Here is a 16,557-nt window from a genome sequence, read left to right as displayed (position 1 = left end):
ATAGAGCTTGAGCACTGCCAAGAAGAATGAGTAAAAAGTGCACCAACCAGTGTGCAAAGTTGGTAGAGACATACAGTACCCCAAAAGACTTCTGCCAGAACTGCTTCCACCAAACACCAAGTTAATGAGTCTAAATACCTAATGCATTCAACTGTCACAAAATTATTGTTGGTAATTTGAGAAATATGCCTTTTAGCAATGTTTGTGACTTCTGACAGAATGTATTGCTTCTGAGAGGGTTTACAGTATGTTAAAATACAGCATTGCTGCTCATGCGCACTCACCTTACTCACTCCAGTGGCTCTCAACGGTTAACTTCAAGATGCCCTCTTGGGAAGGAAATTTCAGGGATACTTCCTCTGCTATTCAATTTATCAGTTAAAATACATTACTAGTAAAACTATTGGGCATACATCCAGAACTGGAATGACCACTAGACTAAGTGTATTAGTGCAGGATGAGTCACATTCACATTCCCACACTTCTAAGCATATCTCATGCATACATGAACATCAGTTTTCTTGTTCACACTGTCAGCCATTCGCCCAGACTGGATAAATCAAATAAACACCACCTTCTGAGGAATACAGAAAAAAACAACAATATTTTATTTATAACCTTATTTTTGTGTATGAACTACAAACTCTGGTATCTATATATTTTTTAATGTCATGTTTGTATGTTTACATGAAAATCAATTTCTTATTCTTTCACAGCATGTTTTTAGAACAGGTTGGCACATGTAAAATTAAAAACAAAAAAAATGTTTTTCATATTTTTTTTCAAAATGTTTTATATAAATCTACTGCTAGTACAGCATTCCCTGTCAGAAAGAAATTAAAACATTCTTTACCCACCCCACACCCGAGGTTAATTTTGTTTTACATAAGGAGACAAAATAGAGCAATATTTCAGCACTAGAATTCACCATAAAAATCCCAAAAGTTGAACTATAACATAAAAAGACATGGTAGACCTGTTCCTCCAAAATGTGGAGGATTTTTGACAACCCCCTCCCTCCCCAACAACATGAAATGAAATACAAACATGAAAATAGGAAGTAATGGCTTACAAGAGAGGCAAACTCCATGTAACCTTTGCTTTAAAGGACCAGGAAAAGAAAAAGAAATCACCCTTCAGTCAAGACAGCAGACCTCATAGAGGCTCCTCTTGTGATGAAAATGAACCTGAGCTCAGTTTTGTGTACTTTGCTGGTGTCGATGGGACTCTCATTCAAGGATGGAGGTCTAACCAAAGTACTGTACATGCAAATGGATAACTAATAAAGCGTCTAAGTCCCAACTTGCCATTGAAACAGTTGAAGGGTACTGTAATCCCCCCAAAAAAGATTATTCAATAAGAATAATAAGAAAAGAAACAACAATCAGTATATGGAGGCAGCAGGCTTTTTTAATACGATATGCAATAAAAATAATTCTTCCACATAGGTTGTAAAAAACATATCACATTTAACATTTATATAAAATGCAATATTCATATACTTTTTTTAAAATGTATCCATTGCACACATTAAAGTATATTACAATATAAACTATTGGTGAAAATTAAGGTTTTAGCCTTTGAGGAATTTAAGCGAACAGTCTTGTCTTTTTAAACACATTCTTCTTTTTGTCTCGCTCTAGTTTCTACTTGGTGTGATCACTGCCTTGAGTGTTTATTTTCTTTAATTCAGCTATTAATGCATGGAGGTGAAGTATCGTTAACATCAAGTCACATAAATTAATTTCATGTTTGAAGTGGTGAACTGAAACTTTTTTTTTCTTTTTTTGGAATTAAATGACAAAAATGGTCCCGTTCCACATATCATTTCCTAAAACACATCATGCATTCCTAGTTTAAATTGAGCAGGGAGCTATGCATTTGTTCTGCAGAAATCTCACTCCATTTTGTCAAGTATAAAAGTGGTTCCAAAGGACATTGTTGGAGGTAGGATAAGCCAATGTTCTATTGTGGTTATGCAACTATGTTACATACTGTAGCACTCTTTGTGTGCTTTTCACAGCCATAGATTGAGTGACTAACACAAAGATTATCTGTGTGATGGTATGAGATGATAACAGCTTGTATGAAGTGTTAACAAATGCTCTTTCTTGATAAAATCACTAAGGTGAAAATAAAACACCATAAATCCACACAGCAGTAATTCAAAATGAAATTATAAACCAATATGAACCTGGCCAAGCCAAATCAACATGAAAAAGGAATGCCCATTGCCAAAAGCAGATATACTGTACATGTGTTATAATAAGTACCTTTTATTATTCTACAGCTGAATTATGTACTCTGTGCATCTCTCTAGAATAACTATGAGCAACGGTATTTTTTTGCACTTATGGGTTAAGTAATGTGTGGTGGTTGATCCTAGCTATGGGTAATCAAAGTTTAAGTAATTTATAAGCATGTAATTTGTAGCGGTTACCCCCCCTCTCAGTACACCAACACCTTAGATGTTGTGTGAAAAGGACAAAGAGATGAATCAGTAACATCCTTAGGGCAATTAACAACTGATTAAATTAATGCTAGCAGAATCTTCAGAACCCAAAAGAAGCAACTGTAGATCAGGTACTGTTCCTGGACCCTTCACTAAGTATTAAGGGTGTTTATCTATAATTTAAAAAGTGGTACCATAAATTGCGTGCTTTCATCTATTAATCTATTCATTATCTGAAAAATACTTATTTCTGATAAGGGTTATAGCAACCCAAAGATTATCTGGTAAGCATATTGCACAAGGCAGGACAGCACCCTAGACAAAATATCAGTTCATTATATGTCACACGCATATAAGCAAACATGACCAATTTAAAAACCTTAAATAAAATAAACAACATACTATATCCTGTGTGGAAGAGAACCAAATCACCCAGAAAAATCCCAAAGGAGGTAACACCAATGGCCCAGGCTGGTGTCGAACTCAAGACCCAGAGACAGTAGTGCTAATGACATGCCACCTTGCCTTCATTTATCATGACTAAATTTCATATTCTAATTTCACTATTCAATAAAACGAAATAAAAATAGCACTGAATGTGCTGCCTTGTGAAAATTGTTTTTCTTGATACTTAAAGGTAGACTTTTAGTAAAGATAATTGTAATAGAATTAATGAAGTCTGCATGAAAAAGTTAGAATCATACTATGAATCATTCTAGATTTACATAGCTGAACATTTGTGAAAGGTTTCCTGATCAATATTTCAGGTAAACAACATGTAGAGCATATGTTAAAAACAATCTTCTGTAGGGATTGGGTGGTTCCCAGCATTATGAATTCTGCCTAATACCACACACCATTTCTGCTGTTAATGAACTCAAGCTCAGTTTAAACTTCAAAAGTAAGAAAATTCAATTAGGGAGAAATAATGGGAGCAGTTTTTGCTCCGTGCTGTCAATGCTGAAGGTCATTGGTTTTCAGGATGATTTATGGCAGCAGTGAGGAACAGTGGTTAGGGGCTTCGGACTCCAGACTAGAGGGTTGTGGGTTCAAATCCCAGGTGGAACACTGTTGTTGTACCCTTGAGCAAGGTACTTCACTCAGTTTGCTCCAGTAAATGCCCTGCTGCAGAAATAGGTACTCTTGTACTCTAAGTTGTTATTCCACATACTGTATGATGTCATTCTCAGATGGCTTATCTAGTTAAATATAATGATTCAAGTAAGCTTGTTTTTCAAGCAGGACTTATCCGATGACTAGCCAAAAAACTTTAAAGGTGTTGCTTTCATTCAACTACTGCATGATAATTGAAATAACCACATGACACAATCATGACCTTTGGAAAATACAGTGCTTGTGCCACTTTGCAGCTGGTTTGCTTGGGGAGTCAAAAACACCAATTCCAGAGAAAGGTTATATTAAGCAGTTTCTCTAAAAAGTATTGTGTGTATGGTTACATTTATTGCATTTCCCTCTGAAACAGTTCACAACAGAAACACAAGGAAACCCAAGACCTGCAGCACACAGGGCAGGTATACTCTCTAATACCCTCTGGATGTCACTGCTGAATTGTACAGGTAGAATACATGCTGTATAAAGTGCAATGCTTGGGCACCCATCTGTGAAGAGGAACTGGCCTGTCTCCTTAAAGGACAGATACACTACTTAATTTGCATTTGGTTTCACAAAGCATAGAAAAAAAAACATGAAAGTGCTAAGGTTCATCATAGCAAGTATAAAAAATAAAAGATAAGAGAAGAAATCTCCCACAGTGCTCTGGTGAATGTGATGTTGTAAAAGTTACCTAGTTAAGGTCTTATCAGGAAAATTAAACTTCAATTTCACATCTTTGCAGATGGTGACATTGCAGATGGCATTGCTCATCACACTTAGAAGAGTTATCTGGTGAATATTAACACAGGGGTGAATGCAAGTGAGCAAATGAACTAAGCATCTACACCAGCATTGCCTTCTGTGAGGAGAGAGAGAGATTACATGAAACTCTGCAAGGTTAAAAATGTAGCTTTGTGTCACCAAGTGGTTTAGCAGTACACTTTCTACTTCCGAATACAGGTTGAGCTCCATAGCTGTGGTGTCATGAGTCAGAACTAGAGTTAGAGTCGTGTCACTAGATGACTGTGACTGGGATTCCCAAACACTGGCAAACAGCTTATAACTTCCAGGCGAGGGGTTGGAATAAGTAAGCTGGTTCTTTGAGATCCTATGAATCAGGGGCCCTGCAACTTCATGAGTACCTGGAGACTTGCAGTGATGTCAGTGACGCACCACTCCTTCAGACAGTGCTAAACTTCTCATCTAAAATAGCAGAACTTGTAATGTGCCAAAAGATGAATGGCTTGATGGATGGTCAGGTTAGAGAACTCTGCCTAATCGTTCTTAGTTTGCTCATGTAGTCATATGAGTATATGTATGCAAAGACACAGGGCTATTTCAAATCTGTTGGATGTCTAATAAAAATAAAATGCAGTTTCAATTTTTAAATAAATGCACCTTTAGCAGTCTGGCATTAAGCCTTGGTGAGGCAGGATGACATGGATTGGACATTCTCCTCTGATCTAAATCAGCCCTTGAAACTTAGATAAAGATAAAATAGAATGTTACATTTTAATGACCAAAAATGAAATCACCAGTATAAATGTAGGTTTTATTTCAATGCAAAGGTCCATTTTGTTTAATTCCATGTATTTTTCAGTTCCATTTCATAATTCATCTTATTAGGCTTATTCACCAAACTATTTTGGGAAAATTTCTTCTGCTGTTGAAATAGTAAGATCGTTATATCACTTAAAGCCTCAATTTTATCAGCAGTATTCATATTCTTTGCAAATGGATATAAAAATTAGACCATCTACCATGTACAATTAAGACAATATATATTGTCACTGTCAATATTTTGTTTTTATCAATAAACAAAAGTTTAGCAATTCCTTTTCTTTTTTAAGGGAAAGGTAATTTTATTGCCTTTTAATGTCAGATTAGTATCCGCTGAAAACACAGTCTTCAAAATTGCATTGAATTGTCCTTTATTTTTTAGGAGTGCATCAAACTAAGATGTGCTCCTAAAAGCAGATTGATTAAAACAGGAGTCTGCAATCTTAGTAAACCATTCCTTCCCCATGGGAAAAAACAAAAACAAAAAACAAGAATGAATTAAGTGCAACAACATAACGATGGGTTTTTGCAGAATACATGATCATTTTCTTGATTTAATCACAATAGATTTTTAATAAATAAACTTTGTTTTGTAAAGACACTTTTTGAAACAGTAGACATACCCTAGTTCTTGATGTCACTGATAAATTTTATCACCCACTGCATGTCCAACTGTTTTTATTTTAATGTTTTATTTTTATTATTTTTTTTCTTTGTTTTATTATGAAAGAAGTTAGATTTGAGTCTCTTGTACGTTGTCTTTCGAGTTTGCCCGAATTAGCAAAGGTTCATGCGCAGAGCTCTGTAAGGAGTTGTGGTTAAAAGGAGTCTTAAAGGAGTTATAGTGGTTGAGATGCTCGTGCTCCAGGGCTGGCAAGGTCAAGTGGCTGTCCAGGCCAGGTCCCCCTGTGATCTCTTCGTCCACATTGATGATCTCAATTGTCCTGGTTGGGGCATGATGGTTCTGCCGATGGTGCTGCTTGCGCATTTTGTAGAAAATGATGAGCATGACTGCAGCCATCAAGGTGATGGCCACAAAACAGCCAATGATAATCTTGGTGGTCTTCATCACCTCGTCCAGCCCATTCAGGCTGCCTTCCCCCATCTCTGTCACTGGGATGGTGAAAGTCTTCTCCGTAGATTTGGTGCTTGTCAGCGGTGTGGTTGTGAATGGGACCTCCCAGCCACTAGTGGCTGTGGGCCCTACATTTTGCTCTGTGGTCCTGCCCTCATCTTGTGAAGGCTCAATAGTTTCCACCGTGACTGTGGTGAAATAGCTAAAGGTGCTGTTTTCTGTGGCTGACACGTTAAGTGTTGCTGAAGCTGTTGTGTTTCCCGCTGAGTTGCTCACCATGCAGGTATATGTACCAGTGTCCTGCACGGTAACGTTAGTGAAGTTTAACGTGCCATCATTGAGGACAGAGATCCGCACCTTGTAAGCTCCATGAGTCATTATGGTCCCATTGGGAGTGATCCAACTGACCGAAGTCAACGAGGTGGATGCCCTACATTTCAGCTCTGCTGCCATGCCCTCTGTGACGTTTAAGTCCGCAGGGGGCTCCACGATAACTGGAGCATAGCAAGTGAAGAAATTCTGGTCCAGCTCTCCAATGTAACGCCCTTTGAGACTGGAGGGAGAGTGGCAGCGGGCACAACAGCTAGTGTTGGCTGGAACCATCTCCTTCAGCCACCAGCTAAGCCAGAGGATGTCACAGTTGCAGTTCCAAGGGTTGTGGTGCAGGTGAACCCTTTCCAAGTGGTGCAAGGGAGTAAATAGATCATGGGGCAGAAGTGTCAAATTATTGTGAGCCAAGTTGAGCTCCACCAGGGACTGCAAGTCATCAAATGAATTCCGCTCAATGGATTGGATCTGAGCATGCATCATCCACAGCTTCTGCAAGTGGATCAGCCCTTTGAAAGAACCTGGGCGAATAACGGACAGCTGGTTCCCTGACAATTCCAGCTCGTCAAGCTTAAGTAGGGGGATGAGGTTGGGGATCTCCTTGAGGTTGCACATGCCCAAGTTTAAATAGCGGAGATTGCTGAGGCCTTCAAAGGCCCCCTCAGAGATATAGGAGAGGCGCTTAAGCTCCCCCAGGTCTAGCCTCCTCAGGGAAGGCACCCGGTTGAAGGCATAGGATGGGATACTCTCGATGGGATTGTTCCTCAGCCAGAGCTCCTTCAGCTTGGAGAGGTACTCAAAAGCCCCATTGGGGATGGTGGTTAACCGGTTGTCAAAGAGCTCCAAGGTATTGAGGCTGGCCAGGCCATTGAAGGCCCCAATCTCAATATTGCGGATGTGGTTTTTGCTGAGCTGCAAGATTTCCAGGTGGCGGAGATGCTTGAAGCTGTCTACCTTGATGACCTGGATCTGATTCTCCTGCAGGTTGAGATAGCGGGTGTTGGTAGAGATGCCGTCGGGCACTTCCCTCAGGCCTCTTCTTGTACAGATCACTTTGCTAAACTGGTTGCTGCAGGAGCACACGGATGGGCAGGTCTGGGCTCTCACCAAGCCAGCAACCACCAGCAGCTGAAGAGCCAACAGCAGAACAAACAAAGGGTCGGACAGGGCCCTGTTCCACCTAGGACCTCTCATCGTCTGCTGCAGGTACGATGTCATCTTGTTCAACATTCATAATTTATTGGCTGGTGGTCCTCTCTTTGGGATCCTGTAGAATGGGCAATCTGGAAAGAAATCAAGAAAATACATTTTTATTGTGAAAGGTCAAGTACATCATAATATGTTTATTATCTACTTATGACAAAACATTAAGATGTTTTTTGTAAATCTGAGCAAATACTAGAAAACAGGACTCCCCTAGATGTTACCTGTAATTTAAATACTCTCTGACCTTAGGTCCATGCAAAAAAACTGGACAATAATTAATGATTTACCTTTTGCCAGGTTTGATTGAAGCTGACAGAAATAAATATTCAAGAATCAATACTTTGCTTAATACAGCTTGAATCATACTGAAGTGAGACGCATATGTGCAAAATATGAAATAAGAGAAACTTGTCAAAATTATGCTGAAAAAAAATTCGATCAGATCACAGGCCTGTGGATATTTTCAACAGTATGTTCTGCAATGCACTATTGAAAATGTATAGAGGTATAGGATTAAGCAAACATTTTACGCAACTGTTGTACAATTTTGCAGCAACAACCTAGGAAAAAATCAGATAGGAACAGTGCATTTGCCTTCCTTCTACTTGGTCTCTTCATATATATTAGCACACACAGACTAAAATAATAAAAAAAGGCTTTGATGTATTAAAGCACTGAAAAATCTAGTTGTCAACTCTGTAAAGAAAAATTACTGCAAACCCCACAGCAAACTCAACAGTACTTGGAATGAATATCTAAACTACAATAGCATTTTTAATGAAATTAAAATTCTACCATATCTAAGACTAAATCTGTGTGCTCTGATCCTTAGATATAATGATCATTGTGTAAAATTAATATCATAAGTTTAGAATTTTCAGAGCTCAGTACATGACTGAAATTTCCAGTGGGTACAAAGAAGACCATTAAGAAATAATAACAGTCTTACGAGAGCATTAAGCACTGAAAAGCTTGATTCAAGAATTAAAAAGAGAACAAACCCGTTATGCATTTGTCACCAATGACAGCAGGAGGAAGCACAGATTACTCCTATGACAAAAGATGTTCCAATGAGTACAATTTACATAAAACTGGAAATAACATCAGAGTGAACCCTTTCTAACTAATTAACTGTATATACTACACATGAGAGACTAATGAGAAACACTTGTCATTATACTATGCACCTGTGTAAGTATAATGACAAATAAAGTTGAATTGAATTATATTAACTCTGCCACAATTAAGATGGTTGTTTTAGACATAAAGTATGCTATCCCAGCTTTTGACATGCTTAGTTCTAACCCTTTTCCCAGAACAATACTCTGCTGCCACACAAGTTTTAGTACTCTGAGGGGTTCAACCAGTAAAGGTTCTGACACAGGAGTAGGTTGAGCTCTAGAAGATCAAGGCTACAGTATATCACTGCCTGAGCCTTGGCCATGTTACTAGCCGAAAGTGACTGGGATTCCTCAAGTGACAGCGCACACTTGACTGAGAGCTACCAGGGCTAGCGAAGGGTTAGTCTGTGTTAGTCTCAGTGCCACAGCCACTCATATTGGCAACTAGGCATTTACAGGCATGAGATGCTGTCGGTGAGGACAAGCTTCTCCTCCAATTAGCTCTGAATCTCCAGTTGGGGACATGGTGCCTGTGATGTGTTAAAAGACGATTGGCACAAAGGTGGACAGGTGCAGAGAGCCTGCCTACACTTCCTCATTCTCGCCTTTGTGCAGCTGCAGGGTACACAACTGCAAGCCAAGATGTGAAAAACACACTGGCTGTTCTAAAAACTGGAAGGGTATAACAAAAATAATTGCTAATTCTGGATTTATAAAATAGTCACTTTCACATTTATAATTATCTGTCTGTCTCTGGTACACAAAATGCTTCTGCAGACAGTTTGAATGTGTGCACAATAAAAAAAATTAAAACTGTAGACTTCAAAGGAACAAAATATCTTGAGATGCAAATACATTCCTAAACTAAATATATATTAGAAAATTGAATTCAATGCTTATTCACTGAATAAAATAAAGCACTGTATGAAAATGAGTCAAGAATATTATGTTAAAATTCAAAAATCCATTTACGTGATCATACTGTAATAATGAGGTGATCAACAGGTGGTCACTCCATACAGCTCAATTAAATTAAAGGGCTGTGTGCACTCACACACCCTTCTTTTTCAGGTTTTCTGGAATAGGACACAAAGGCTCCCTAGAGACGTAATTTGTCTGTATCAAAAGCACAAGAGAGATACTGTAACATCCAGCAAATGGTGTGAGAAGGACTTACACCATTGATTTATAGGATGTGTGGAAATCACAATTAAACAGGTTAACATGACATACTGTAGGAGAGCTATGTTTTATGTTAATCACAGTCAACAGTCAGTCATACTGTATACAGTATATATATTATCTCTTTCTTCACCCAAGATCTATATTTAAATGTTGTCAGCTACATACAGTACAAGGCAAGGCTTTCAGAAAGATACAGCTGAGATGACCTTGGACTACTTTTTAGAATATTTTTTTTTAAAAAGATTGAAAGCTGTGGGGGTGCTCTCAGTCTCGGAAACATGAAGAATCTCTAGTCAAGTCTCACACATTTTCTCTAAACCTCTCTAGGAAAAGAGCTGTGCTGTACACTGTGATTTATTTTATTAACTGGAAAGACATAAATAATGGAAAACTTGCCATCCACAAGCCCTTCAATCAGGCAAACAAATCTGGAAAGTTCTGATTACAATGTACAGAATGTGCTGTGTGCACGTGTGACTGGACTATAAAGTAGGGGAGACAAGGAGACAGTTGGCGCACCAACCCCACTTGTGTCCCGGGGCATATTTTTAGATAAAGAATAAACCACCATCATCAGTGTTCCTCTTCTTTCAGTGTGCGGACCAGCCTATACTTCACCTCTTACACTTGAATAAAGCTCATTCACTTGAATGAAAAGAGGATCATTTTGACTGTTCTTTTTAACAACCCCTCTAACTGCAAAATTATTTGAGTGTCATTCACTTGGAAAACCGAATGGAGAATTGCATAAAAAGGTTGTTCTTGCCAATATTATTTAAATTGGAAATGGCAAGCTTTATATATATATATTACATTCATTTCATGTACATTGGAAATATTCAGAATTTATTAACTTTGTGAACTTTCCAGACTCCTACCAAACTGCAAAACATTCAGATTTTCTGGAACAGTAGGTAACTCCCTTGCAGAGTTACCTTAAAACTTTTTTAAGTTTTAGATGTTTAAAAATGGTTTTTAGAAAGAAACACTGGAGCCACCTTTCAAAATTACCAAAGATAATCCAGGATTTTTGTTTTATTGGGAAATTCTGTCCCTTTTAAAGTTGTAATTTAAATGGGAGGGTTATTGCTTCCAATACATGTTCAGATTAAGGCTGCAGTGTTGACTATTGCACTGCAGTATAGTGTTGCATTACTAATTAGATGATCCGCATGGATGGACACAACTTGTGCCATTTTATTTCTTTACTTCTCTGTAGATGACATTGAGGGAGAAACAGTATTGTCAGCACAAAAGGCTGGAAAGAAAAGCTGGGTGCAGCCCATTTATTTAAGATAAATTTATTTAATTTAAATGTGTTATAGGAACAGAATTCCACCTATATCAACTGAATTTCTTTAGTTTCTTTTAAGATGCATATTTTATTTGTAGGTTTTTTTTGCACATCTGCATCCACTCTAATTTTTAAACACATTTCAGGTATATTGTGGATCATTAGCTTTGCGGAAAAAGTGTGAATGAACTCATAAAACTGAAAATAACCCCCCAAAATTCACATTTCAATATTGTTTTCTGGCCATCTGTTTTAATTTTGACCAGATGTTCCTTTATGAGGTTTTTTTTTTCTTTACAAGTATGCAAAAAGTAGGTTGGAGATTCAATATAATAATAATAACAATAATAATAATTTGAAACTGCCATGGCACTGTGGTCAAATAAAAGGAAAATGACAATTTCACTAAGAAATATATTTTAATGCCTTGATCTACAGAATGTTTGTTAATTTTATGTTCTCAAAAACACATTGGACCATCTAGAGGAAATATCTTCATTTTCTGAGTGAAAAAAAAACTAGATTTTGCAAACTGCAGCCCTCCCATATATTACATAAACTCTTAAAATAAGCAAATTCTTTAAACAGACAGAACAGGTTATAAATCATTTGGTAATGCTGCCGAAAGCATTTTGCTGGAACATGTGTTTTAATTGTAAATGAACTCACTTTATTCTTTTTTGACAATCTGGTTCTGCTTTTGTCAGCGTTTTGACGTAACAAATCCTTTCAGATGGCTAAAATATATGTTCAACTAAACTAACTTGTGGTTTTCTACAATGCAACTTGTGTTCTCGACAAGGCAAAGAAGTAGAATATGCAAAAAGTTACAAGAAACCTTTCAACTCTTCCATGAGCAAGAAAATACGGATAATCCATGTGAACATGATGCAGGCTAAGAGATTTTCAAATATAAAGACGCCGTGAGTTGTATCTAAGGTATCTCATCTAAAGTTCAAACACATTCAGGTATGTCTTGAATAACTGTTTTATATAAAACCGAAAGAAAAGGAAACAAAAGAGTCTGATCTGCACCAGAGGAAATCAGATAATTTTTCAGAACTTTTACTCAGTGAACAGGTACTTCAAATGAATATCTTTTTACCAACAGAGGAAAGGCTGTACGCTTAATTATTAGATTAATTAATCGCTTGATTAATGAGGCCACTGAAGATTTGATTGCTAAACCTAACACCTAACTTAAGCCCCAGGGATGAAGAGAGATTCTACAAATTGAGAGCATGAGACAAAGGATTTCTACTGTGAGAGGAAGGGACAGATACAGAGGCAGAGGGAGAGTACAGTAAAGAATAATTTTGACTTGGTTATATTGCAGCGTGTCTGCTGAAAGATATTGTAAAATCTTCAATACATTTTTACAGCACAATTGCAATAGCTGCGTGTGTATAATATGCGGTTCCTAGATTTCTGAACGTTTGCCATGACAATCTGAGACTACAGACTGGCAACTCAATAAAAAGTTATATTGAATCACATTGTGTTCTGGCCTGTTCAGGCAAAAGGAAAGGAAAATACTAACATGGAATAAAGTGTACTAAATTCTAACCTTTATTTAGAAAAAAAGTATTGGGAACAGATTGGTCACTTTGAACATGATGCTCATAGTGCTAGGATCCAGGATTAATTTGCTGTGCCCAATTATTAATGGACCAGGGCTCCCCACCTCACTGTGCTGCCATAAGTACAGTGGCTTTCTTGCCTCTCTGGTCTATGATTGTATACAGTATGTATGTAATAACTGTTAAACCTGACATAGTTACATCTATACTTCCTCTGTGCCAGATTTCCAAACTTCATCTTAAGTCCAACCTTATTTTATAAAATGTTAATTAGATCATGGATCAAATGCAAAACTTCAGATATGTTTAGGACACTCACATTGTATTGTTTGTTTGTGATTTCAGCTGTGTTTGTGTTTTTTTATTAAACACATTGCCTGGAAACTCAGCAAAATTAAGAACTGAACATTGTTGTACTTTAAAATCTAAAAAATATCCTGAGCTTCAAAGTACCAATATTCATTTTAGTTAATAAGCAGAGTTTTAGACTCTACTTTAAAATGCACTGGTTATTTGCTTTACAATAGAAAGAACCAGATGCAATGAGGTTTTTACAGAATAATAATTGGAACAAGCCATCTACTGGAAATGAAGTGAACTACAGTTTTATTATTAGATTGTTAAATGAATAGGAAGTGTTCTGCTTACAGCAAGATCCAAGCTCTTCTGTCAAGCCTACAGTACTACTCCACATCTTATTATATTAAAGTCTTAAAAAAGTAGCAAAATGCTGAAGAAATAAATTCTCTTAAAAAAATATTTTCATGACCCTTTCTTCAAAAAGCTGGACAAATGGGATTTTCAAAGACTTTCAAAATGGAAGGATTTTTAAAAATGTGATGAACATGACTACAATACAATTTTAACTTAACTTAAACTTGCATAGCGAGGGCTGTTGAATCTTATGGTAAAGAAAGTGGCTGAGTTCAATCAAATGTGACGAAACCCACCGTGAATAAGAGCAGAACAGCTGACAGATATTGGCAGCATTGTCTTTGAACAAAAAAAGAATAAAGATCATGGACATGGCAAAGGCATGTGCATATAGAAATAAAAAAAATCCATAAAGAAATGTGCTGCCGTAGTTAAAGTATAAGATGCAGACCTCCTTAATTTGTGTCTCTCCCTCCCTCTTGCTGTCACTGTGCATCTACTGCCTAATTGTAAATACTTGCAATTGCAACTTAATAGAATGTGAGTGAATACTGGATACAACTGTGATCAGCATATTTCAGTAAGGCCATTGCTGCCTATGGGGAATCAAAAGTGGGTAACAAGCGTAATTCCTGACCTTTAAGGAATTTCTTCCAGAAATACATTAGATTGAAGGAACTGAATTTAGTATGGAGAAAAGGTGACTTGATAAAATGATTTATTGAAACCCATTCATTGGGATCTCTTTAAAAAACGTGTTTTTTTTAGCTCAATATCATTCCTGGATCAATAAGCTACCAGCAACCAAACGAGTTGGGCCAAATCACTTTCATCACATCTACGGTACAACTCAGAAAACATGGAGAAACTAATCATAATTGAGACACTCCAAGGGCCACAGGTGTGTGCTTTTTTTTAGAAATCCTATGCAATCCATCATTAATTTGTTTTTATTTTGTTTTGCTATATTTCCTTCATTTTATGACACAACTGCCTTAGCAATGCTTTCAAGATCTGTGATTTTTTATACAGCAAGGCTCCCAGACTGTAATACTGTATGTCAGGGTGAACAATAATAGTCAAGTGACAGTTTTTCAATTACCATTTATAAAACAAACAATAATGAAACAGAAGGGTCTGCAATGGCGTGAGAGTTAAGTATGAATTCTGAATTCCACTGTAAACCAAATCAACACTGGCAGCTACTGCACACCTTTATAATTAGAGGAAACAGACCTTTGATGTTACCTAAGGGAAGGTGCCCATTGTGTTTTAAATGAATTACCGCTTTCAAAATATGAAAGGGGAGCCTGCGTGAGGACGCAATTACTAGAGTTTTTAGAAAATGCTTAACTTTGGTGTTTTTGTCCTGCGGAGCATTGAGCACTCACTTACGAGCTGTACCACTGTATATGATTGTGCATTAACCTTTGTTGTCACAACACTTTTTCTGAGATTTTTTTTTTATAATAATATATAGTATGTACTTAATTCAATTGCTCACCCCCAAGCATGAAGAAATGAGGAGAGGCAATAATGTCTTTGGGTTTCCATAGAATTGAGGTTGAAAGTAGGCCATTCTGCTCAGTCCTGTAAGTGTATTGCAAGCTCTTAGTCTCATTAATAGGGAATAAAAAGCACAGGACATCACTGCCTTCACTGTGTTACTTGGCTGCAGTCATTTTAGTGTACAGATCAAATGAGTACATTGGTGCAGTAGAAATGTAGTAGAAAAAGCTAATGGAAAGGCACACCTTCACTGCTTTTAGGGCAATTCCCTTGAGTTACTGCTCTCAACAAGGGATTTACCTAGCAATTTTATCTCCAACTGAACCAAAAATACATAACATTATATCTCAAAAAGACTTTTTCAAAATTGTATTTTCAAGTGAAGCAGTGGGTGATATCCAAGATATGCAAGTGTAATTTCAGTATGTATTTAAATTTTAACTATGAGGAATTTGTGTGCAAATGTTTCAGAAATGGTACCATTAACTGTAGGTTTGGGCATGTGCTTCAAAACAGTGAAACAAATTAAATCAGTGCAAACCTTTTACAGTACATTCTTTTCCGGAAAATAATAACCATCAATTTGACAGAGAGGTCAAACGATGATAAAGTAGACACTGAAATCTAGAGCCATCTGTTGGTTGAATCGTTTAATTACATTGGGGTTTTCAATGAGCTGCGTCAGCACCATCTCATTCCTAGCAGTGTATCTAATTAAAACACTGCTAGCTATGGTATAAACCTTCCAGTCAAGTCTATGCAAATTGTGGCATAAGAATAGTCAGTGGCTACCCAATAACCTCACTGTAAATTGCTGTTTTTTCTGGTTAAAAGAAACATTTACCTGTAGTTAATTCATTTATTGATTTCAATACTGTGAAATGATTTTATCTAGCTCTTTTTATATGTATTTTACAATAATTGTAAGCATTTTATTATATACTGTAGTTTAGACTACAAAATGAGTAATAGTTATAAAACAGTAAAAAAAAAAGTTTTACGCTTTTGCACAAGATTACAAAAAGTGTTCCTATAGGTCTAATAAACAGTAAATATTCTGTCATATATAGCAGTTTCTTGAGAGTTTGTGTGGTCTAGGGTACAAACTGAACCACCTGAAGGCCAAAATTTACAAACACCTTTGGAAATGAAAGAATGTACTGTCTTTACAATTTGTGCTGAAAAATTGTTTGGGGGTAAAAGAGATATATCTTATAAACACATTACTTATTACATACTAAAAAGTTTTCAAGGCAATTTTCATTATGAAATGTCCTTAGAATTAAGGGAACAAACAGTATTTCTGTGCTACTGAAAGTACAACTTTGCTCTATAAAATGTAGCTGTGAAAAGACAGCTAAGCCTGTGAAAGCAGTTATTATATGAGACGATGTCCCAACTGCCCACATGAATCACATCTGGACAACAGGAACCAAGCTCAGCCAATCACATTACCCACATTAATTTTGTTCTTCCATTTT

At 36.9% G+C, this 16,557-nt stretch overlaps 1 protein-coding gene across 7 annotated transcripts in view; it reads right to left on the bottom strand.

Annotated features, from left to right (window-relative positions):
* Positions 1-585: 585 nt before the first annotated feature.
* LOC102682408 (leucine-rich repeat-containing protein 4C) overlaps positions 586-16,557 on the bottom strand; it is a 446,308-nt gene continuing 430,336 nt past the window's right edge. For 6 of the 7 annotated variants that reach the window (XM_015338417.2, XM_069181633.1, XM_015338416.2 and 3 more), the window contains one exon: positions 586-7,810. In XM_015338417.2, the coding sequence (XP_015193903.1) occupies positions 5,859-7,757 (1,899 nt within the window). In that variant the 5' untranslated portion in view covers positions 7,758-7,810 and the 3' untranslated portion in view covers positions 586-5,858. Of the gene's footprint in view, positions 7,811-8,734; positions 8,776-16,557 lie in introns of those variants that run through there. The other variant, XM_069181635.1, reaches the window with a different exon arrangement.

The sequence above is a fragment of the Lepisosteus oculatus genome, chromosome 21 (genome assembly GCF_040954835.1).
Source record: "Lepisosteus oculatus isolate fLepOcu1 chromosome 21, fLepOcu1.hap2, whole genome shotgun sequence".
In the NCBI taxonomy this organism is placed as follows: domain Eukaryota; kingdom Metazoa; phylum Chordata; class Actinopteri; order Semionotiformes; family Lepisosteidae; genus Lepisosteus; species Lepisosteus oculatus.
The sequence above is the reverse complement of the archived record's forward strand: the minus strand, read 5'-3'. Positions and strand labels throughout refer to the sequence as shown.